This window comes from Clupea harengus, chromosome 18 (genome assembly GCF_900700415.2).
Source record: "Clupea harengus chromosome 18, Ch_v2.0.2, whole genome shotgun sequence".
NCBI classification, from domain to species: Eukaryota; Metazoa; Chordata; class Actinopteri; order Clupeiformes; family Clupeidae; genus Clupea; species Clupea harengus.
Window position 1 is genome coordinate 11,691,423 of NC_045169.1, and position 22,789 is coordinate 11,714,211.

The 22,789-nt window shown below is 43.8% G+C and overlaps 2 protein-coding genes across 15 annotated transcripts in view; one reads left to right on the forward strand and one right to left on the reverse strand.

Moving 5' to 3' along the window:
• Positions 1-3,846, forward strand: part of LOC105907238 — a 95,504-nt gene extending 91,658 nt beyond the window's left edge. The window contains exon 48 of the mRNA XM_031585544.2: positions 390-3,846. Within this exon, the coding sequence (XP_031441404.1) occupies positions 390-615 (226 nt within the window). The 3' untranslated portion in view covers positions 616-3,846. The remainder of the gene's footprint in view (positions 1-389) is intronic.
• Positions 3,847-5,020: 1,174 nt separating this feature from the next.
• Positions 5,021-22,789, reverse strand: part of LOC105907237 (calcium/calmodulin-dependent protein kinase type II delta 1 chain) — an 80,157-nt gene continuing 62,388 nt past the window's right edge. For 3 of the 14 annotated variants that reach the window (XM_031585341.2, XM_031585340.2, XM_031585353.2), the window contains 13 exons: positions 22,217-22,339; positions 21,856-21,939; positions 20,870-20,912; positions 19,189-19,226; positions 17,310-17,372; positions 15,794-15,823; positions 14,847-14,891; positions 13,069-13,117; positions 8,346-8,366; positions 7,874-7,949; positions 7,654-7,748; positions 6,715-6,943; positions 5,021-6,401 (listed from right to left, as the gene is read on the reverse strand). In XM_031585341.2, the coding sequence (XP_031441201.1) occupies positions 6,398-6,401; positions 6,715-6,943; positions 7,654-7,748; positions 7,874-7,949; positions 8,346-8,366; positions 13,069-13,117; positions 14,847-14,891; positions 15,794-15,823; positions 17,310-17,372; positions 19,189-19,226; positions 20,870-20,912; positions 21,856-21,939; positions 22,217-22,339 (900 nt within the window). In that variant the 3' untranslated portion in view covers positions 5,021-6,397. The remainder of the gene's footprint in view (positions 6,402-6,714; positions 6,944-7,653; positions 7,749-7,873; positions 7,950-8,345; positions 8,367-13,068; positions 13,118-14,846; positions 14,892-15,793; positions 15,824-17,309; positions 17,373-19,188; positions 19,227-20,869; positions 20,913-21,855; positions 21,940-22,216; positions 22,340-22,789) is intronic. The other 11 variants (XM_031585345.2, XM_031585344.2, XM_031585349.2 and 8 more) reach the window with 8 other exon arrangements.

The following is a 22,789-nucleotide window of genomic DNA, read 5'->3' on the forward strand; positions in this document are numbered from 1 at the left end:
CGATGTGCTGGCCAGATAAATACACATTTTCATAGATTGTTTTGCAGGTCCATGGAGGCTGGTCTTTGCCTTAGAAGGCTTAATTCTCATGAGAATGTTGTGTGAAACTAATGACTTCCCCTCTGCTGCTGATTTAGCCCTTCTATGGTCACGATCCTGAAAATTGACTGTGATGTGAATGTGATCTATGAAGCATGTTGTGTTATCAATACTAGAAAATACTACTATTTTGTTGAGGATACTCAATATACTTTTTAATTATGTGCATCTTGTTTTTTTGAGTCTCTGTTTTTGCATTGTTATCACCAAAGAAAAGAGATATAGATTTCAGTAGAATACTGAGGATATGTGTGTAATATCTTATTTGTCTGGTTGTTTTGCATCTCCAGGACACGACTGCGTAAGACGTGCACGCAGAAGAGGACTGTGATGAGAGACGGCCAGGGCAAGCACACTCACCTGGAGCGTCTGGAGGACACCCCCGAAGCCTTGCGACCCGACCACCTTCAGCAACACCTGCGCCTGCTCCTCCAGAGCTACTGCAACAAGCGAGACGAAGAAGGGGAGGGCGAGAAGAAGGAGGAGGAGGAGAAGGTGAAGGAGGAGAAGAAGTAGAAGAGGGAGGAGAAGGAGGACTGATGGTATTGCCACTCGTTTGCCGTTTCACTTCCCCTGGTGTCGATTGGTGGCTTTACCTCCAACTCATCCTTTTTGCTCCCTTCTGTGAATTATACATCCTGTCGTTCTTTCCAGCCAGGACCTTTCGCAGAACGCACTGCAGATTCTCGCCACCTTGCTCTTCCTCTCTGTGAACCTCAGCGCCTTTACCACTGCTTCGCAAATCCTGGAATGTTTTCTTTGATTTTTTGGTTTGTTTGATCATGTCACTCTTTTTGTCCTCTCTTTGGCAACAGATAGAACACTCTCTTTTTTCCATCGTCTATATGCTTTAATGCGATTTCTCCGTTTGTTTTCCTTTGATTTGCTCATTTTGTGACCAAAGATAGCTTATCCTGTTTTGTCTGCCGACTTAACGGAGACAACTTTAGTTACCTTTTGCCGTGCTCTTTTCCTACTTTTGGCTGCTGTGTTCTGGAGGACTAAACAAACGAAAAGAAGAAAAAAAAACTCAACTGTTAAAAATCAAAAGGATGGAAAAAGAAAAGGAACAGGAGAACAAGTGGAAGGGGTCGACTGGGATGCCGAAACTCATGCACAGTCCTTTTTTTGCCGACGGACATTTTGTTCTGAGGAGGAGCCATCGCAGGGGGACGCCACTGAAACTCACTGCTCTGCTTCCCATACCTGCTGTACACACACACACACACGCAGCTAGCGGATCCCACATGATGCTCAGCACCCATGGATCACACAGAGAAAAAAAAAACACAATACCTCCCCCCCCCCCCCCCCCATCAGTTGTTAGAGGAACCTGTCGTAATGATACTAACCTATTCTAACCCGAGCCGAGAGGCTGCGATCTGTTGTAGTCTGTGTATATGGCGTAATGGCCTCTGTACAGTGTGAGGAGTGTGTGGATTTAGAGGACGCGATTCCAAAGGAGAATGAATGCGATAGTGTGCTCTGTCATGACCCATAAATGAGTACTTTGCCTCACAATGACTAAGGGGGTGACGTTATAACCACTGCTTGCGAAATGTGTTGCGTCTTTTTGAATGTTTCTGTAAATCAGATTTTCCTGTGTTTTTTTTTTCCCATCCAAGTCTGGGTGTTGGAGAAAAAAATGTGTATGGTGTCACAGAGTCCAAAGCCTTTCACACTTGGTTTGTAATCCCATCTTGTCTAGTCACTTTTTTTCTGTGTGTCTGTGTCTCACTTGTGTGTGCTTGTCACGTTCTTCAGAGCAAAGAGATATACAGTATCTGCATGTCTGTCTGTCTCTGTGAGTGTGTGTGAGAGTGTGTTTGTGCACACTGTGCTTGTTCACCTCACCCCATCCTCCAAATGGAAATAGTTACATGATTGTTTCAGCTTCAGTTATTTTTTTAATCTGTGCATTGTGTGAGAGCTCACAACATCCCTAGCAACCAACACACAACAATATACAAGCTTCTTCATCACCTCTGCCAACACACACACACTATCCCACTGCTGTTATCTTCTTGAGCTTGTGACTTCGGTTTCAATGCCCCTGGCCAAAGCCCTGAGACTGTGCCCATGCGTGTTGACCAGGCCGCCACTGACTGGATAAGGAGGGAAAGCGCGAATGTGGTCTAGTTGTTTTGGTTTGATTTTGTTTGTTGTTTTTTTTTTTTTGTTTCTTTTTCTCTTTTATTGTTGTTGCAAATGTTGTAAAATAAAAGCGTGATACCTCTCACACCATGGATCTGAGTTTGTGAGGTTATATTAGACAGCTGTGGCATAACCTCAAGGGTTCCCATTGAACCGAAGGAAGACCTAAAAGACTCCAGAATAGTCTAGACTAGAGGGCAGGGCAGTGGACCATTAGCTGTGACTTTCAACTCTGTCTAGAAAGACAATATTACTTCATACTTGATTTTTTTTTTACAATGGTAAGGGATTTGCATATCAACATTTCAGATTGTTCAATACTAATGACTGATCACAACAAATGCTTTACTGTTACAGTTCCTCTTGATTTTACCAACTGGTCAGAGAAGACCATCGCAGTTCAATGCAATAGTTCAGGAGGTCAACATGTTGGTTATTCTAGACCAGTCTCTGAAGGGTCAGCCACCTGCTTTACAATAATCCAAATGCCATTAACTTGTTTTACGAAACAACACATATGTTCAATATGGTAAGTGGAACCACTACTGTACACATGACTATAGTTCTGCTATGGGGTTTCTCGACTGACAACATAGCACAGGACCCAAATTTAGACATTACACCAAATATTCAGGACCCATATTGAGACATTACACCAAATTTTCAGGACCCATATTTAGACATTACACCTAATTTCATTTTACTCTTTCAGGTGAGGTTGAAGTCAAAGCACACCATAACCACAGGACACCATGTTGACTTTCCAAACATGAAAATGCAAAGCAATCTGTTGAATTGACCAGTGGAGATAAAACATCTCAGCTTTAAGAGTCCTCCATGAACACCTGCCTTGGCTGTTTAAGCCACGTTAGATACAAAAGAACATGTACACTGGTTAGAGCAAAGACACCAAATCCTCAGTGTATTCATTCAATATGCAATATCAACTCTGTGTGTGTGTGTGTGTGTGTGTGTGTGTGTGTTGTATGTGTGTGTGAGGCAGATTAATCTTGTGTTACCTGTAGAGGGCGACTCCCTACTGGCTTGTAGATAGACGCAGAGCATCTTTTATTTTGACTGATATCTCATGTTCAGTTCATCTTCCTGGTGCCCATTTTCAATCCTCATCTGTATGAGTTCATGAATATATGCATGTGAGATTGTGTGTGTGTGTGTGTGTGTGTGTGTGTGTGTGTGTTGGGGAAAATGTTTAGTATGAATCATTGTCCAAGTTCTCTGAGATGTCAGTTACGGCTTCCAATAGCAAAAGAATATTAAAAGAATGAAAGTGAAATGGTTATGACATCTTACCCACTGTGTGTAACTGTGACCTGGGGTTGGCTTAAAGCATCTATGTGCAGTCAAGATTATATCCTACTCTTTGTGACAATACTATGGTTTTCCACATGACTTCCAGAGTGTAAAAACATGATGGCTAAGAGGAGAAAAATTAACAAATGTTTTGATTGTTGAACAAAAAAAAAATAAGTTTCAGAACTGAGCATCTTGTTACCATGGTGATGACAATTATACATTAATATATACGAGGGCATGTAATAGTAAACTAAATAACTGGGGGAATAATAATAATAATAAAAAAGGTCAAACCAGAAAAAAAAAACAGCCCAGCAGCTGTATTGTGTATATGACGGAAACAAATAAACTGTACATGTGTTCAACTCGTCTGGCTTTCTCTTTCTCTACAGTCAAGAAAATACTCTTCATATGTATGGCTAACTGTAGAAGACATCTCCTCAGGTCCACCCTAGTGGAGACAGAACACCCCTTTAAGAAAGTGACAGTGAAATGAAGTGGATGCCCCCCCCCATAAACACCCAGTAGGTGGGAAATGTTTTACAAATATGTGAAAATGATTAGAGTGGAGACGCAGGTTTGGCAGAAATCACACATTTTATTTGAATATTTCTCAAATGTCTGTTCCCATGGTGACAGTAGATATTTACACTGTCTATATTAAGTCATGGCTTGAGCAAATAAAAAAAAACATACATGATGGGCAGAACTAAAAGAGAAGAGAGAGAGACAAGAACAAAACTTTTCTGTTGAACCTTCCCTGAGGGGCTGGTTGGCGTTCTCCTTCAGAAAACACACTGAAAAGCCAACGCAGTCACAAACAAACTCAAACTCTGATCATCTTTTGCTGCAGACAGTTCAGTAGATGGAAACTTCTCAGCACTGTATGTTTAAAACTTTAATTTGAATCATTTTGAAATTCATTAATAACAAATAAGAACAAATTTGACATGATTTGTTTTAGTGGAACTTTAAAACAATATTAAGGTAGTATCTTTTTAAACTGTGTGTGTGTGTCTAAACTGTAAACACAGTAATCCAGAAAACAAATGAAATAATTGTGACATTATCCCTCTTCTTTGACCCACTGTGCAAACACACGTGTGACTCCCACTAAATTAAATTGCTCAGCACAGTCCAACATACTTATGCAAAAGTCTTCCCACTTAGTAAGTAAGCCTTGTGGGAAGGATATTTGTTAATAAATTCACTATTCACCACTTTGCACCGAAAATAAAACATCTAAATATATATTTCTTAATAACTTCACCCTAAATTAAGGAACGGACACATAGGGTGTGGTAAAGGAGCAAAGGAATTTTGTGTGGGTGTGTGGGGGGTGGGGTGGGGTAGTGTGAGTGTGTATATGTGTGTGTGTGTGTGTGTGTGTGTGTGTGGGGGTGTGTGGGTGTGGGGGGGGGGGGTAGTGTGAGTGTGTATATGTGTGTGTGTGTGTGTGTGTGGGTGTGTGGGTGTGGGGGGGGGGGGGTGGAGTGGGGTTGTGTAACCTTACGAGGACTACAGAGGTCTGGAGGGACCAAAGAGGTGATAGAAAATGAACTCATACAGTGCCTATCATTACCAAGGAACAGAGGTGAAGAAAATAGAGATGAACACAACCTGGAGAGAAACAATGAGTGTCAATGAAGTTTTGCAATATAAAAATACAGAAAAAAAAGAAAATCAAAACAATACAAAAGAAAAATCACTGAATTCACCATAAAAATAACTTGTCCACGAGTTTTCCATAAGTTAAAGTACAAGACTTTGCTCTGGCATATGGTACAAAGACCTATCTTACATTCCTTTCCTGTTAAAACATTTAACTTCTTAACACGTATTTCTTTCCTGTGCGGCTGTGATGATGGAACCAAGCATGTTCAGAACCTCTTCGCTAAAAAAGTTTTTTTTGTTTTGTTGTTGTTGTTGTCAAGAAACCATGTTTGCTTGACCATCTTGAGATGCAGCACAACAGACTTGCATGAAACTCATAAACTAAGCTCACAGACTACTGTTAATACTCCAATGTGTAAAAGCAATAGTAGCAATTCATCTTATTCACACAAAACACCTCTAAACAACCAAAACCAAACAAGCAAAAAAAAATAAAGAATATGAGCAAGCTTAAGTTGTTTTTGCCATTCAGTTTGTATACTTAAAAAGTGTTGCCATATTGCACGTAAAATGAAACGTATGTCGTATTTCTTAAAAGATGATGACGTAATGCAGGCAGTGACTGTGATATGCTGGCGACTACCTCTTTGTGGTGAAATCGGTGATATCTGACGCGCGTCCCCACTAATCTGATGGATGGAACCAGTCACACTTCTCACTTACCGCTTGCTATACACCAGTGCGGATGACAAGAGTGGTCAGTGAGCTTGGCAATATTGGAAATTTGAACCTCGATTCCCCCTCTCTAGTGTGTTTGAAAGAACGGCACATGCCCAAGTGACTGAACGGGATTTAGTTAAGTGTACAACGCAAGTTGGCTCTCTGACAATAATCACAACACTTAAAATAGGAATGGGAAGTTATATGGGTTATGTTAATTTCATGCTCTTTTGATTACTGCACTGCTATGAGAATGGCCCAAAATGACACGCATCATCTCGCCTTCAACAAAAAAGTAGACACACAGTAATGATATCATGAGTTGGCCCACCCCTCCAGAATCTAAGTCCAGCAGTGATGATATGTAAACAAGACTCCCATTGGGTAGAGCAATTGCAGTGGGCGGGGGCAGGATGTGATCGAGACTGGATAGGCAGGATGAATGCTCAGCTGGCAGGAAGTGTTTTTCCTTGGTAACAGCAGTGTGGAGGCCATGTTAGCTGTGAACATGAGATATGAAGAGAGATTTGAGTGCAGACCAGCCATGTTAATTGCATTACTTTTTTTTTTTTAACACGTGAAATATTTCAAATGAATTGCTAAAATGAACGCATTCAATTTGACACCACCCAATACATATGCACTAACAGAAATAACAAAACCCAGGCAGCTATGTTAATTGCATTACTTTTTTTTTTTTTTTTAACACGTGAAATATTTCAAATGAATTGCTAAAAATTAGCGCATTCGTTAATTTGACAGCACTAATTTGTACAGAACAACAGCCACAGCAGTGAGTTGTGAGAGGCGTACTTGGAGGGCACAGAAGGGGAGCCGGAGCGATGGAAGTGCACGTTCTGCCACTTTCCGTCCCGGCGGTGCCAGACGCGCGTCTCCTCGGACTGCATGGTGCGGGGCATGCCGCTGGCGTCCATGTACTGGGTGAGGCGGATGTAGGCCACGCACGCCGCGTCCTCGCCGATCAGGTGCACGTGAGGGTTCAGCAGGATGGTGTGGATAGGCTTATGGCCCTTAGACAAAGCTGGGGAAGGAGGGGAGGAGACATGAGCCTTATCTACATGAGCCAAGAAGTATCTTCATGATGCGGAAATAATAATCATTCATTGAGTCAACCTCACTAACTAATCACTAATCACTAATCATTAAATCACAGAAGTGGTCACTAATTATTTTGTCAGCAATGAAGAAATAATAATAATAATAATAATAATAATAATAATAATAATAATAATAATACTACATCACGTGCCAGATCAACAGCTAGGCAGTGCAATGTGTTTGTAACGACCTCAATGACATAACCATTCCAACCGCTAAACATCCTGTGGAATAAATACATTATTTCAAATCTATCACTTTATCATAAAACTAGAGCTAAATGGGAGCTCTTTTGAGTCTGTCCGTTTGGTTCAGTGCCTGAGTCAGTAAGTGAAGGCCTCTGGTGACTGGGGCTCTTTCATGGTTTCACTTTCCACTCTGTGGCCGTGACTCAGCCCACAATGACACCACAGTGAGCAGGACTGCAACCACAGCCCTCCCTCCACCCAGTCAAATGTCACTCTATGACCACTGACCTATGTCAAAGACTCCCGTGGTGTGTGAAATGTCATTTCATTCTTGACTAATGGGATTATTATTTGATACCACAATGATATGACTATATTGAGAGTAAAGGTAGTTCATCTACCAAAATGTTAAGCTCTGAAGCCATATGCTATAAACGAACGTTACCATTGTCAAAGTAGAATCGGTGGAAGTCGGTGCCTTCAACCAGGTTCCCCAAGGCCTCAGGTTCGAAAGAGGTCAGACCAGGGTCACAGATCTTCCTGAAAGGTCACAGAGGAAGTACATACGGGCTTAGGAGAGGTTCCAGGGATGTTGCCTAATCTCTGAAATGACTTGGTGATCTGTGAGGGAGGTGTGAGAGGGGTGTGCTTTCTGTAGGACTCACGTGTAGGCCTCAAAATCTCCATTGTTGATGGCCTCAATCAGCTGCTCAGTTACTTTAATGATCTCCTGCTTACGCGCTAGTGGAGAGAGAGAGAGGGAGAGAGAGAGAGAGAGAGAGTGTGTGTGTGTGAGAGAGTGTGAGAGAGAGAGAGTAAGTAAAGATCAATTCTCAGTATGGTCCAGATGCTCTGGTATTTTAAAAGATTGCAGTAGTAACCCGCAGTTAGCTAGTAAAATCAATAAGGCAAGATCTGTAATGTAAACACAATGAAAAGGTTACGATGAAAAGGCTTTTGCAGAGTGTGGGGCTTTGACTTAAACAAAAACAAACCACCATCCCTATGCATCACAAGATTGACACAGAGAAAGTCCATCAGGGCAAGAGAAAAAAAACAACACATGGGCATCAACAATGACAGACAAACCAACAAATCAGCAAACAAACAAACAAACAGACTTAACAAAACATTTACCTTTCATGGTTAACATGTAAGCTAAGGGACAACAAAAGAGGAGAGTTTGGAACATGCAAGAACACTCCGGAGAGTTCTGTGAGAATGAGTGGTGATGGAAATGGAGAAGAGTGGAATGACACGCGTGCATTACGTCACGAGCGCAAATCACAGTTATGAGGTCGGAAAGAGAGTGAGCAGTGTTTGTGTTGGGATACATGTGAGAGAGCTCTCTCTCTCTCCCTCCCTCCTTCTCTCTCCCTCCCTCTCTCCCTATCGCCCCTTCCTTATGAGCGACTGAATCATTCTGGGCTGTATGCCAACGAACACTTCATTAGAGTGCCTATGCATATAAATATAAAAGTCAGTGGGGCAGAAAATGGGGACTTATCCAAACAGATAGTGCCCATGGAGGCCGTAGATCTCCCAACATGAGAGAGGGCTTCTGCGGTTGGCCAGTGAAACATGATGTAATATATCGCTGACCTTATATCGTCCCTTGGATTGATTACTGACGTCTCATTTGTGTTCTACACCGTTGTGAATAGTTTATATGCTATGCAGAATTGCATCCTCAGGTCCTATGACAGTCAACAAAAAAAAAGTGCTAGTGGTTACCAACTTATAGCAACCACCTGCATTCACTATCCCTTTGCTGGCAACAAAGTACATACCTACACACTGTTTCATGGCCGAGCACCACTCACTGTGAGAGAACACACTAACTTCGATATGTGTACCGTTTTGCTACTGAAACATTACTATATACAATACACATAGAACAATGTATACATAAGTACACATCATGCACTGTATACATCCTTATAAGGTATATATAGTTTAGTATACTGTGCACATACAACATAAGCACTTTGTTGTCTGATCAGGGGACTTGCTTTCCTGTTCCCTTTGGCCTTGTTTTAGTTTTCCTTTTCAGTTAAAAACCTCCATGGCAACATGTACTCCACTTCGCTCTCGTCTGGAATGATGGCCACAGATTTCTTTAGTTTGGGTTTTCTGTTTGTTTTTCACTCTTTTTCACTCAGCTCTAGCTTCAGTGTGTAATGGGCATCCTCACTCAAGCTCAGCTCTTGTTGAATTACACTCCTTAGACTCACCCAAAACCAAATCAATTCCATGGACACCTAGTGGGCCTGGGTTTGGCAGATGCAATATATTACAGCCAATAAAAAAAACGGGACGGACTAAAAATCTGATTTTGGGATTAGTCATATGAGCTTCTGTAAGGCTGGCTGGAGTTAGGGTCATTCCAGGACACCAGACGGGCTTGTGAAACTGTCTCCTTCCTTCCCCCTGACTGCCAAACACTGGTCTCTACACAGTATGTAGCCCAGACTTGGACACTGTATCCAAATGAATTCCTTTGGTTGTTTAGTTTCATACCCTCATGTGATTACAATGCAAGCGATGCAGTGTACAATGGGGCTGTGATCCTACATAGATATGGCTTGCAAACTTCACATACACACGCACACACGCACACACACACACACACACACACACACACACACACACACACACACACACACACACACACACACACACACACACACACACACACACACACACACACCAGTAAGTCCTGTATGCAACACAACATTCCGTCTACAGGGGGCAGTATCTACTATGATTTAAAACCCCAAATCCAGACTAATTTCTGCATCAGCCCACAAACTGCCTGTGTAAATCAGACTAAGAGTAGAAGAAATATATGAAATAAAAAACCACACCAGCCACTTGTCCTGAATAACGAGCTCACTCGCCACTCCACTCACTGGACTCCGTGGCTGTCTTATCTTGGAGATATCTACTTTCAGTGGGTGGCTGGACAGTCTTAGGTGTCTTGTCTAGTCTAAACTAGTCAATAGTTTTGGGGTGGTTACCTGTTCTGAACTGTGCTTGTTATTATATTATGCGCTGCAGGTTCAACTGCACTCATGTGGCTGGCTTTAGAAGGGGTGCTGTGTTGTGTGAAGCCTGGGCTCTGTGGGCTTAAATCTATGCTTACGATAAGCCCCACTGTGATATTGGGAGGCTAATTTGAAAAGTAGCTTCTTGGCCATCTGTGGCAAGGTATAGCTAGGGGGTTTATGAGGGGGGAGCTCATGGGGGCTACTGGTGTCATGTCTGGAGGGGCTAGCGTGTGTCATGTCTGGAGGGGCTAGCGTGTGTCATGTCTGAAGGGGCTAGCGTGTGTCACGTCTGGAGGGGCTACCGTGTGTCTTGTCTGGGCTTTCAGCAGGGGTGGTTTCACTTACACTGTGTGCCGTTGTGGCTGGGACAGGCCCTGTGCGGCGAGAGTGCTTTGCCGCGGCGGGCGATGGACATGGACGTGGATGTGGACGGGGAGTGGACGGAGAGGAACACGACAAACGAGCAAACGAACAGGAGCAGGTAGCCGGCCACGAGCAGCCGCAGCAGGCCCTGGCAGAGGGCGCCTGGGCTTGGCCACACACTCGGGGAGTACCAGCACGAAGAGGAAGAGGAAGAGGAGGAGGAGGAGGACGAACGGGAGCAGGTGCGAGGGGAGGGACAGTGCCCCCTGGTGTAAGGGGGTGGTGGTGGAGGTGGAGAATGGGAGAGGGAGTGGTGGTACAGTAGGGGACGTGGGGGTATGACTTTGTAGGATCTGGCTTTTATTTTTTCGTGGGGGGTTGGTAAGTAAGTATGTGTTTACAGTTGGAGGGGGTATGGGGAGTAATGGATAGGATAGAATAATGATGGATGGATTCAAAAGAGCAGGACAAATAAACACAAACAACAGATGGGAGAAAACAGAATAGAGGAAAAGAGGGAAAAAAAGAAGGACAAATTGAATGGAATGTAAGATGACATTGAATTAAAGAATGAGTGCAAAAAAGAAAAGCATTGTTTTTGGTTTTCAGCGCTTCAAACTGAAAACAAAGAGGAGGAAAAACAACATGAGGAAAAGAACAACCTGAAAGACACAGAGATCCCAGCTCCCCATAACACAGTCACCCTGCAAACCATGACCTGATTAACTGGCACTATTAGGAAGCAAATGTTGTGGGAGTTGAATGACCACAATTAGTTCAAGATGGCAGAGGTGACATTCAGGAGCCACCACCTGCTGCTGCTGCCCAGGCAGTCCAATATACTCCATTTCACTCTTCACGACCATGACACAGTTTTGGACAGTTGGTCCAGCTACAGATTGTCCAGGTGGCCATTTTGCAATTACACTGCAAGTTCCAACTTTGATCCTATATACCACACAAGCCGACACTCCTACACCCACCCACACATCTTATTCCTCACCAGGGCATCAGTATGGGCTGTATCGTCTGACAGAACAATAGCCAGGCACTAAGGCCCTGTGGATGCCTTTGTTGGAGCAGCACCTTTGCATCAACCCCCTTTTTCAGCAATTGTCCTCCAACAAAGACATGCTGCAGCTGAAAAGCAGCACCTCTCCAGTCCCCTAATTAAATCTGGCCATGGTTCCAAGGGCTTCTGAAAGGAGTAGGAGGTAGGAGCAGGAGGAGGTGACAATGAGGCTCATTCTGGTGATTGGGGTCAAGGCCCCCTTGAGGAGGAGATGGTTAGTGACATACAGAGAGAGAGAGAGAGAGAGAGAAAAAAAAACAGACAGAAGAGAGGAAAAAATCATGACTGAAATTTTGGTGAAAAGTGTGGAGGCCAATTAAAAAAGCAAAATCTGAAAGGGGTTCATGATTAGGCGATAGTAAGACAAATTAGCAGGAGACACACACTCAGGTAAGCACGCACACAGACACAACACGGACACGGACACAAACAACCTTGACCATAAGGTTGCGCACTAGCTCGCTCCTTGCCATTTAAAACTATTTTCACTGTGTCCTTCCACAGGGAGTCATCCCTAAAATGATATCTACAAACCGTAATGGAAGCCCATATTTACATACATACATATAACATAACATTTATATTTACATTTACATAAATGACAAAAGCTGGGGGGAAAGGAACGACAGCTTGAACAAATGGCCTCATTTTACAGTATGAGTGAAGAAAACCCCAGCTTTATGTTATACAGCAAAAAAAAAAATAGAAATAAAGCAATTAAAAACTGGCAATCATACTCTTAAATGTAATTACACTCTAATGACTTTTCTGCAGACACACACAATTTCCTCCCACTGATCAGGATTTCAGTATACCTACTTAAAGACAGCAGATCAATGGCAGGCTGCTTGTTTACAAAGTCTGTGTGTGTGTGTGCGTGCGTGCGTGCGTCTGTGTGTGTGTGTGTGTGTGTGTGTGTGTGTGTGTGTGTGTGTGTGTGTGTGTGTGTGTGTGTGTCCGGTGCAATCAAACAGAAGCTTATACACTGTGTGACGACAGCAGAGACAAAGATGCCCGTGGAACACGTCAGGAAAGTGGAGTGAATCAAAGGAAGCAAGAAATTGGTGCTACTCCCGGTGACATTAAGATGAGTGACTGAGACTTGATGGTAATATGAGGGAAGGAAATGAGAAAAGAAGGGAGTCATACATCAATGTCCAAACTATGGAGAGAACATCCAGGGCCCATCCGCAGCTATTCTTTGACATTAGTGATGGATATAGCAGTACCACGAAAGCTACTCATTGTTATCTTCGTATTATTTTGTACCTATAAAATACTATGTAGGAACACACTGTGAGGGTATCGAGTCTTCTGCTTCTGTTGAATTCTTAAAGAGAAGGGAATAGTCATTCGGCAGTTCTACTCGTCCTACCTTTCACATCGTCATCCTCGATGGTGGTGTTCGCACTCTCACTGGACTCCTACAGGATACAAAATGGCTGATTAAAGCAGGGATTAATAAAAACATTAAAAAAATAAGTGGTTACCCTCCTTGCCCCTCTAGAACTTGTTTATGTACTGCCCTCAGAAGGACATGAAAATGTAATTAACATGAGTACTTCATATGAGAGTACTTCATTCAAGATTGAAGTATGTATACTTGAAAGCTAGGAATCAAGGACAGGTCAAAAGGTAGTACAGTAATATTATATAAGAGGCTGTGTGTGCCTTTTAACTGTGTGGTAAAGTGGTTTATTGTACATTGTTTGCTTTCACTTTCAAAGTGTTTTATTCATTAAATTATTTAAAAATACATTTTGAGAACACATCGAACAAGGGACAATGAAACCATTCTTTTCTTTTTGTAAACAGTTTTATAGTGAATGCAGTACCTCACGACATCAACCCCAACTACCAACTGATGCAGCGACCCACAATACAGCACTGTGAAACCCGAAACACAACACCACACACCAACCCAGCAAAACACCGACAGACAGACACCAAACGGTGACTTGTCATCTACTATTACACAGTGGGAGAGAGGGCAGTAAAACGTAACCCAGCAAAATAATGAAAAAAAAAATGAGAAAAATGTCACAGGACAGGGATCTACCACACTTCTCTGGTAAAATGAAAAACACACGACTGATACTACCACCTCAACTCCAACCAAAGGCATGCAGTGTGATGTCATATTTAAAAAGACAGGCAGGCAGTTTGATGATAGGTGGAAAAGCTCACGATATTTTAATATGGTTGAAATATGTGCTGCCTTACGTATTAGGAGCATTGTGTAGAGTAGTCCCATTAAACAATAAAGGTTTCCATGCAGTGCATGCGTGTGGAGCTGTTAGTAATAATAAACCATGTGAGTACCAAGGCAGTACAGAGACAGTGACAGACTTTGGAATGAGACCTGGCCCTGGACTGGGCCAGATGTGGGCCAAATCGGGGCCAGATGTGTGCCAAATCGGGGCCAGATGTGTGCCAAATCGAGCTCATATGTAATGTGGGCAAATTATGTCCACTTGTTAACTTGCTTGAATGTTAGTGTGCCGTTACTGAAACGGGTACTGAAACGGTACAGGTTGCTGATAAATGTCCACCTAAAGGTCACATTTAAACAACACATGTCACTGGTGCATTAGCCACTGAATATCCAGTTTGATTTGTTATAATGTGTTTATATTCATCCATGTTCTATTGTATGTCTCAGTCACGCCATGCAAGAGAGCCACTACAGAAGAAAAACACATTTTCAATATCATTTGTGCAAAATCATGGGTGTACTGATAGGCAATCTGATGAACGATTGTGTCAATATTATGAGAACAACCCGTCCAGGAAGTCATTAGGTTTTAAATGCACAGTGGATTGACATAGCATGCACTCCAAATCAGATATATCTCAAAGGCAAGGCTTTATTTGCCTCCGTGGATGTTGGCTGAAGCATTCTACATGTGGTTTCAATGTAATTCAGTAGCAGCAACTCTTTTGGCTTTTTTTCCCAATGAACCAAGATCACCCAGACCAGTGTTAACATGTAAACATTTTTTGTTATTAATCAGTGTTTATATCAAGCATCAGATGCTCCATTTTCATACAAACGACTGCTCTGAATATGGAGCATCCCTGGTGGCAAGGGACACACAAACTAGCACACACCACTCCACTGACTGAGCACCTCTTAAACCTAACACTCAATACCTTCTGTCCATCAGTGGGGTTGTGGATAACGGTAGTTTGAGGCTCCTGATCGAGAGAAAAAGGGTGGACGGGGAGGGGAGGCAGGTGTTTGAAGAGAAAGAAGGGACAGAGGAAGAGATGGAAGGATAAATAGAACAAAGAAGAATGTTACATTTTTTTCTTCACAAAAGGTATGACAGGTTAGAAAGCATTAAAGGACACCAAGGGGTGGTCACTTATAGGAGAGCCTGGTCAGAGGTCAGAGGTCAGATGTCATTTGGGTTACACAACCAGACCATGTGCAGATGTCTCTTAATCCTATCAGTGCTGAGAGACAATGAAATATTACACATTGTAATAGCACATACTATAACCATTTGGAACCAACTTCGTTGCAGGTTTCTCTGCCGGTGCTGTTCTTGAGAATATATGTCCCCACTTGGTGCACTTTACAGAAGAAGCACAAACAACAACAGCAACAACTACTACTACTGAAACCATGGTTGAGAGGATCACAGATGGTGGCCATTTTGAATTGGTGGGAGACTTGTGACAGAGACAAAACGGCAACGGACGAAGCTGAAGCCCAAACTACAATTGCATGCAGGAAAAACTAGCTTAGTTAGTTAACTACAACACTACTACGGCCAATGCAAGCGGGAGAGCCATAGGCTTCCTGTCTAAAACACAATGTCGAAACTTCCGTTGAGTAACACCAAATAGCACAGTAAACACAGTTAGGTAATTGTCTCTTACTCAAGACCATAAAACAAATTGAAGTTATTTATGAGAGCTCTCCGTTCATGACTTTAGAGGCATCATTTAGTCATCGCGAGCCAACATAAATAGACTTCGTGAAAGGCACAGTAGGTTTTTGTTTCTATGAAACAATGTCACACGACACATCCAGAAGTCACAATGAGATGGTTAGGGGGGTCTCAGTATGGGGAACCCTGCTAAATGCTCACGCTAGGAGCTCCTGGGTCGCACGGTTTATCCTTGGGCAACGTAAAGAGAGAAACAACAAAAAAAAAGCAAAAACAACACAACAGGCAGAAACAAATCAGGACCGAGCCTCTGTACTTAAAGCCTATCAGGACTAACCCTTTCCTGCCAAAGCGTCAATGGGCAGAGCCAATCTAAGACAGAGCCAATGGGCAGAGCCAATCTAAGACAGAGCCAATGGGCAGAGCCAATCAAAGACAGAGCCAATGTGCCTGCTGCCAATCAAAACAGAGCAACTATGGAAACAGCAGCGCTAATGAGTATATAGCCAATGAGTATATAGCCAATGAGAAGAGACTGTCCGTGTACACAGCCAATGAGGGCACAGTCAATCAGGGCATTCAAAGGGGATCTCTAGCCCCCTTTAGCCAGCAAAAGTATTTTTTTAAGAGCGATGGAATGGGTAGGGATGGGCAACCTTACCACAGTAAAAAACAAAAAGAACCAATGAGATGCAACTGATCCTGAGCCCTGAAGCAACTGATCAACTGTTTCAGGTGCGCATGTTGGTTGGAATAAATATCTGCAGCCAATGTAACTCTCTACAGATAAGATTAAAGGCAGCTGCCCCCATTCCTCCACAACCTTTTCCACCTCCAAATGAAAGGAAGGGAGGCATGGAGGGGGGTAGAGAGATAAAAAAAAAAAAAAAATGAATCTGATAACAGGGATGCTATTTTTAGCCATCCGAGGGCACATGCGGTGTGACTCGTTTGTTGCCGTGGCAACGCACAGATGGGGGAACCCTCGGCTGATGCGAGGGGCTGAAGCGAGAGGGGAAGCATGATGCAGCGCCACGCAGAGGCGCTATGAGGAGGGTGGGTAGAAGTGGCGGGCAGAGGCCATGGGAGGGTTGAGAGCGCTTCCAGACAGCCTTGAATATGGAACAGACATGCAGGTGAGCAAGAAGCCGGTTGAGCACACGTGCCATAACTGACTTCTGGACAGCAAAGAAAACAGCACCCTTGCAGTGCACACTTACACTTACTTACATTTACACACACATGCACACACACACACATATGTATACACACACACTAAAGAAGCCTTTTTACATAACTAGAGAACATGATAATAAAACAACTCTATTACTGTGCAATGACTTGCACCAGCGTTATTTACCAGTTATATAATATTCTCCTACCAGTCACATGAAACTCTACATGTAAAGCTGATATTAACTTACGCCATTTCACATGGCAAAGAAGCTCTCTTACAATTTTCCAACGTGAAGAGCAATCCTTACATTACTAATACAGTACTATTTACTAGTTACAGCGGAGAAGAGCAAGTCATTATGACTCCCCCTAAAAATAAAAAGATCTGCCTCTGATCGATAACAGGAAACCAATGCCTGATCAGCTGAGGGGGTCTAAACTGCACTGAGTTGGTTGTGAGACGACAGACAGACAGACAGACAGAATCAGACAGACAGAAACAGACAGCAGACAGACAGAGAGAGAGAGAGAGACAGAGTACCAGCGCCGGAGCAGAGACCGGCTCCTTGGGGCTGGTCACTACGTTGGCTTTGTTGTTGTTGATCTACACGGTGAGTGGACAAAAACAGAGAGATACCTTAGGCCACAGGAAGTCAACGTTGTTGTGAAGAACAGGAAAAAAAAAAAAAAACAGAGAAACTGAGAGAGATAAAGTGAGAGAAAAAAGAGACGGACAGAGAAGCTATTTATGCAGAGATGATCATTTGTTTAGATTCATATCAGTAAATGATGATCACGTAGCCCAGGTCTCAGATTAATCAGTCGTGACTCCCTGTGATCAGAGGAACTATTGAAGACTTATTTGCATAGAGAGATAGAAAGAGACAGAGAAAGAGAGAGAGAGAGAGAGAGAAACAGAGAGAGAGAGAGAAAGATAATTATAAATACGCTGAATGTGCTTTGTATTAACATGGCATCGCTGGCAGCTTGAAGGACTGACAAAAGCCCACCACAAGAGACTAGTAGTCCAAAAAAACAAGCACTATTCCCAAAGCAATTATCCCTCTGGTGAGCACTGCCTCAGTGCTGGGGATCCATAATGGCCCCAGTTAGCAGTTTCCAGACAGGGTCACGCTAACTCAACAGACAGAAACAAACAGCCCCCAGTATAAAATAATGAACCGCTCAGATCAAGCGGACATTAAAGCACCATTAATTTATGTCACGTCAATGAATAATGAGCTTCCCAGTCTTCCATCCCGATGACCATCATTCAACATCACGCTGCTGACTACCTCTGTGGTTGCCGTGATCAGCCGTGCTTAGAAACCGAGCCTGCTGAGTCTGAATCCCAGTCTTTGCATGACAGTATTTCCAGTGCAGTATGTGCCATGACTGAGTGTGCGTGGGGACCGCCAGGCCGGTCTCACTGCTCACATAGCCTATACTCCGGAAGAGGTGGCATTCTGTGCCATTGGGATATAGTAAAGGCCAAATAATAAACAGCAATAAAAGGGGAAGTCTAGAGTCAGGTTTTAGGAGGGCAGCTTTAGGCTAAAACGCACTAAAATGGCTCTATATTGAGCTATGGGTGATCATATAAACCAGCTAGTCTATGGATGCCTCACCAAAATTGGGCCTTCATCAGACTTCCTTTTCTGAAGTGGCAGAGTGTATGGCCAGAAACCAGAAACAAAGACAAGGCACAGGATGAGAGAGAGAGAGAGAAAGTGAAAAAAGAAAGAGAGAGAAGGATAGAGAGAGACACTGAGAGATATAAAAGTCATGAAAAGTAAGGGGTGCTTAAAACCGTTTCAAAAACATTTAATTTACTGTGACAAACAGCTGATAGCGATCTGTGAAGAGGCACTAGGAGAGAACAAAGAACAGAGAACAACGAGGCACAAGTGCCCCTTTAGCCATCTCTTCACCCCACCCCCACATACACACCTGTGCGTGTGTGTGTGTGTGTGTGTGTGTGTGTGCGCACATTGGGGAGGAGGAGGAGGAGGGAGGGGTGGTAAGGGTACAGCGAGTCTCTTAAACCCCTGGCAGATGGGTGTGGGATTACAGATGCTATCCCCTGGCTCTGGCGCATCTGTCGCTTCACTAACCGCTGCAGCAGTGGGGGTGGTGGTGAGGGGGGTGAGAGCAGCTCTGTACACGGGGATTGCTCATACGCTGGGAACACGACAAAAACACAGACTGACCCGGCCTCCCCTGGTCCCTCAGAAAATGACGTGGGTTTATCAGACAAGCTCTGGATGACCCCGATCCCAGCAGCACATGTTAGGGGCTATTCTAGGATAGGCTATGCTAAGCTAGGCTAACTGAATGAAAATAATCTGTGGTCATCGAAGTGTGCGTGCCATGAAACATGTGCGAGACATGAAGAGGGTGGATAGGGTCAGCTGGCATACCTTCACTCCATCAGGCTTCTTGTTGAAGGGTGTCTTGCCTGTGGTGAGAGAGACAGAGTCAGTGAGACAGAGAGTTAGAGAGAGAGAGAGAGAGAGAAAGACACATACTGTATATAGTTACACAGTTACTGTAAAACCCCAACTGACAAAGTCTACCATCAACACACAGAAGCGCACAACACAAACACATACATACACACACACACACACACACACACACACACACACACACTAATGATGTCTCTCTTGGACTGTCTCTTCTGCAGGTGGCCAATTATCATTTCACACCCCACACACACAAGCTGACATACTCAGACAGAGGTGACAGCCATTAAAGAAAAAGCACACAAAAAAAGGACAAGAAACATTTAATAACAGGACCAATGTCAGAGCAGAATCGCTGCCTTTAAAATGTGCTGAAACCCAGCGGGTATCGCAATCGGAGATATCAGTAAGACCTACAATGCTTTATGCATTACAATGGAACAGAGACAACATTGAATGCAACATTGAATGGATGCAGACAGCTATGTCATTTCTGCTCAATTCTCCTTCAATAATAAAGAAACCACAAGAAAAAACTGATTGAAATTGAATGAACATATACAACTGATAAAACACAATTACACATTATTGAACACATGCAGCAGCCTGATGAAACGCAGTAAAAAATACAGCACCACACTTCCAATCAGGAGCATAAAATAGCAACAAGTAGCGGGGAGGCAACAGGAGACAGGGCACAGGACCACAGAGGAAGGACTCGGGAAGGAACGATACTGCTGGGAAAAGAGCGGTACAAGTGGCGGGGTAGGGGGAGGACCTTTGACAACATAAGAAGTCTGACTACCATATGGAGCCATGTAAAAGGCAGGGATTAAGAATAATGCACAGTTTAGAGATAAATGCTAACAAATTTGAGCCAGTGACTGAGGGAAAGCATGCTCACCGCCGTGTGCCATTCAGCCTCACGCCCAATCCAGCCTGCCTTTAAATCCACTAAACGACTGACAGGGAACTAACAGGGGAACAAAAAGCTGCCACCGATGACCCAAGCCAGAATGCTCTCTGATCATCTGCAGGTCATCCCCGCCTCTCTCTCTTTCACTCATCCTTCTCTTTCCCCCCCCCGCGTCTCTCTCTCTCTCTCTCTTTCTCTCTTGCTCTCAAAAAAATTAAAAGCCACAGATTTAACTTTACCAGGATTTTGCTGTGGACTGCTGTTAACATTCCAATAATGCCATTCCTGAAATAGTCCTCAACCTTTGAACAGTGTTTAGCATGTTCAAGTAAATAATAAAAAAAAATGTGTTAGTAGAACTGATCACTTCAGCCCTTGGACTTGTTTCGACATGACCTTGACACAGAGGCACATGACACAGGACACAGGACACAGGGCACCCACACTGACCACATCCTCTCGCCCACCCTTTTAGCCTTCTTCAGCCTGCATATGCAAACAAATTAAAGCCTGGTTAACTCAGCTGGAGGGCCACCGGGGGGGTTGCATATTTTAATTGCAATTCACCGTCGCCCAAGGTCAGAATGCCGAGCTGAGCTGTACACGGCAGAAATACGGGCGATGCGATGAACGCGGCTGAGAGCAGCGTCTCTCTGAGCAGCATGGAAGCACCAAATAAAAGGTTGTGCGTCGGAGAGTGAAACAGGAAGCCATACTCACTTGAGAAGTTTCGTGTAGCCAACATGGTGGTGAGGATGGCACCCTGAACAAAAGGACGAGAGCAAAAAATGTGAATGAAAGCAGGAGGGAGTCAGACTCAGAGACCACAGTAATGCTATCCGTTAACTTTCAATAGTGCTTAGGTAAGGTCTGCTCCAAGAGAGAGGTAATGATTAGATCCCTGGAGGTGAAAAGTCCATTTTTTCTGTCCACCATTGCCTGGTATGGACTGCTGCCAGTGTGCTTGTCTGTATCTGTAGTGAGTCTGTCTGTCTGACTGTCTGACTGTCTGACTGTCTGACTGTCTGACTGTCTGACTGTCTGACTGTCTGACTGTCCCTTCCAATCTGTGATCTTTGTACTTAATTAATTTGCTTTGGGACGAACAAGTTCAGATTCAGCTGAGGCTTTTAATCCACAGGGGTTTAGTGATTCACAGTACACTAAATGATGGGATGACTTGATTTTAACATTATTATTTGTATTATGCTTTACAAGCTCGCCTTTGAAAAAACAGACTTGTTCAAGGGCCCGCACCCTTCCACCCACCCAGTAGGACCGAATAATCAACACTGCCAGGTATTTTCCTTGGATTGAAAAGGTTTCCCTGCAATGACTCTATGCTCCCAATTTATTAATGCAATTCCAATATCGAGGCAGCTGCTTAAAAACATTGCTCTAAAAAATTGGGAGCATCTCTTCCCAAGGCAAGTGGCTGATTGTGTTGTGCTTCGGTGTGTTGCTTGGGCCTGATCATGGCAGACCATCGCCCGTGTTTTGATTATTTTAATAGCTTGGGCTGGATCAAGGCAGACCATCTCCTTTTGATTATTTCCTTAAGCACTTTACCAGAGGTATGGGGGAGAGAGGGTAGTGGTGGTGGTGGTGGTGGGGGTGGTGTTGGTGGTGGGGGTGGTGTTGGTGGTGGTGGTGGTGTTGGTGGTGGGGGTGGTGGTAGTGGTGGGGGTGGGGGGGTACTGGCTCACCTTGAGCTTCCTCCTGGCATTGAACTTCTTCAGGCATTCCACAGTCTCCTGCCTGTGCATCATGGAGGCCACAGTGGAGCGTTGCTGAGGAGGAAGGATGGGGAGTTACAGCATGGACTGATGCGGTGTGTGTTTCAGCATCCCTGTGTGTGTACAGGTGTGTGTGTGTGTGAGTGTTCACAAAAAATTGTGTGACTGTGTAAATGTATCCATTTACTGCATACCTTACCAAGGTATTTTTCATGCATGTTTGTGTGCATACATATAAATGTGTGTGTGTGTGTGTGTGTGTGTGTGTGTGTGTGTGTGTGTATGTGAAAGAATGTGTAGGCATGTGTGTGTGTGTAGGTTAAACACATACGCAGATCCAGGGGTGCTTGAGAGCTTCGGCAGCGGTGATGCGCTTGGCAGGGTTGATGGTGAGCATCTTGTTGATCAGGTCCTTTGCTTCAGGAGTCACCGTGTCCCACTCTGGAGAGGGAAACTATGGAGCCCAGAAAACATACAATTCAGTCACAAGCTCTGTGTGCTACTTGTGTGTGTATGTGTGGGGGTGTGTGTGTGTGTGTGTGTGAAAGGGCACAGAAACAAGGATAACTAGCACAGCACGTAGGGAGCCTTTTAGCCAGCAAAATGTAAAGGCATGTGTATGTGTGTGGGCTTTCTTTTTGGAACGAGACATAACATAAAAACAAGGAAAAGTATGATCACACTTCATCCACCCATCCATCCATCCATCCACCCACCCATCTATCCATATCCTGGCTATAACTAAAGAAAAGCAGCAATAAAAAAACAGAACTGGCAAAAGACCACACAGGAAGTCTCTCTCTCTCTCTCTCTCTCTCTCTCTCTCTCTCTCTCTCTCTCTCTCTCTCTCTCTCTCTCTCTCTCTCTCTCTCTCTCTCTCTCTCTCTCTCTCTCTCTCTCTCTC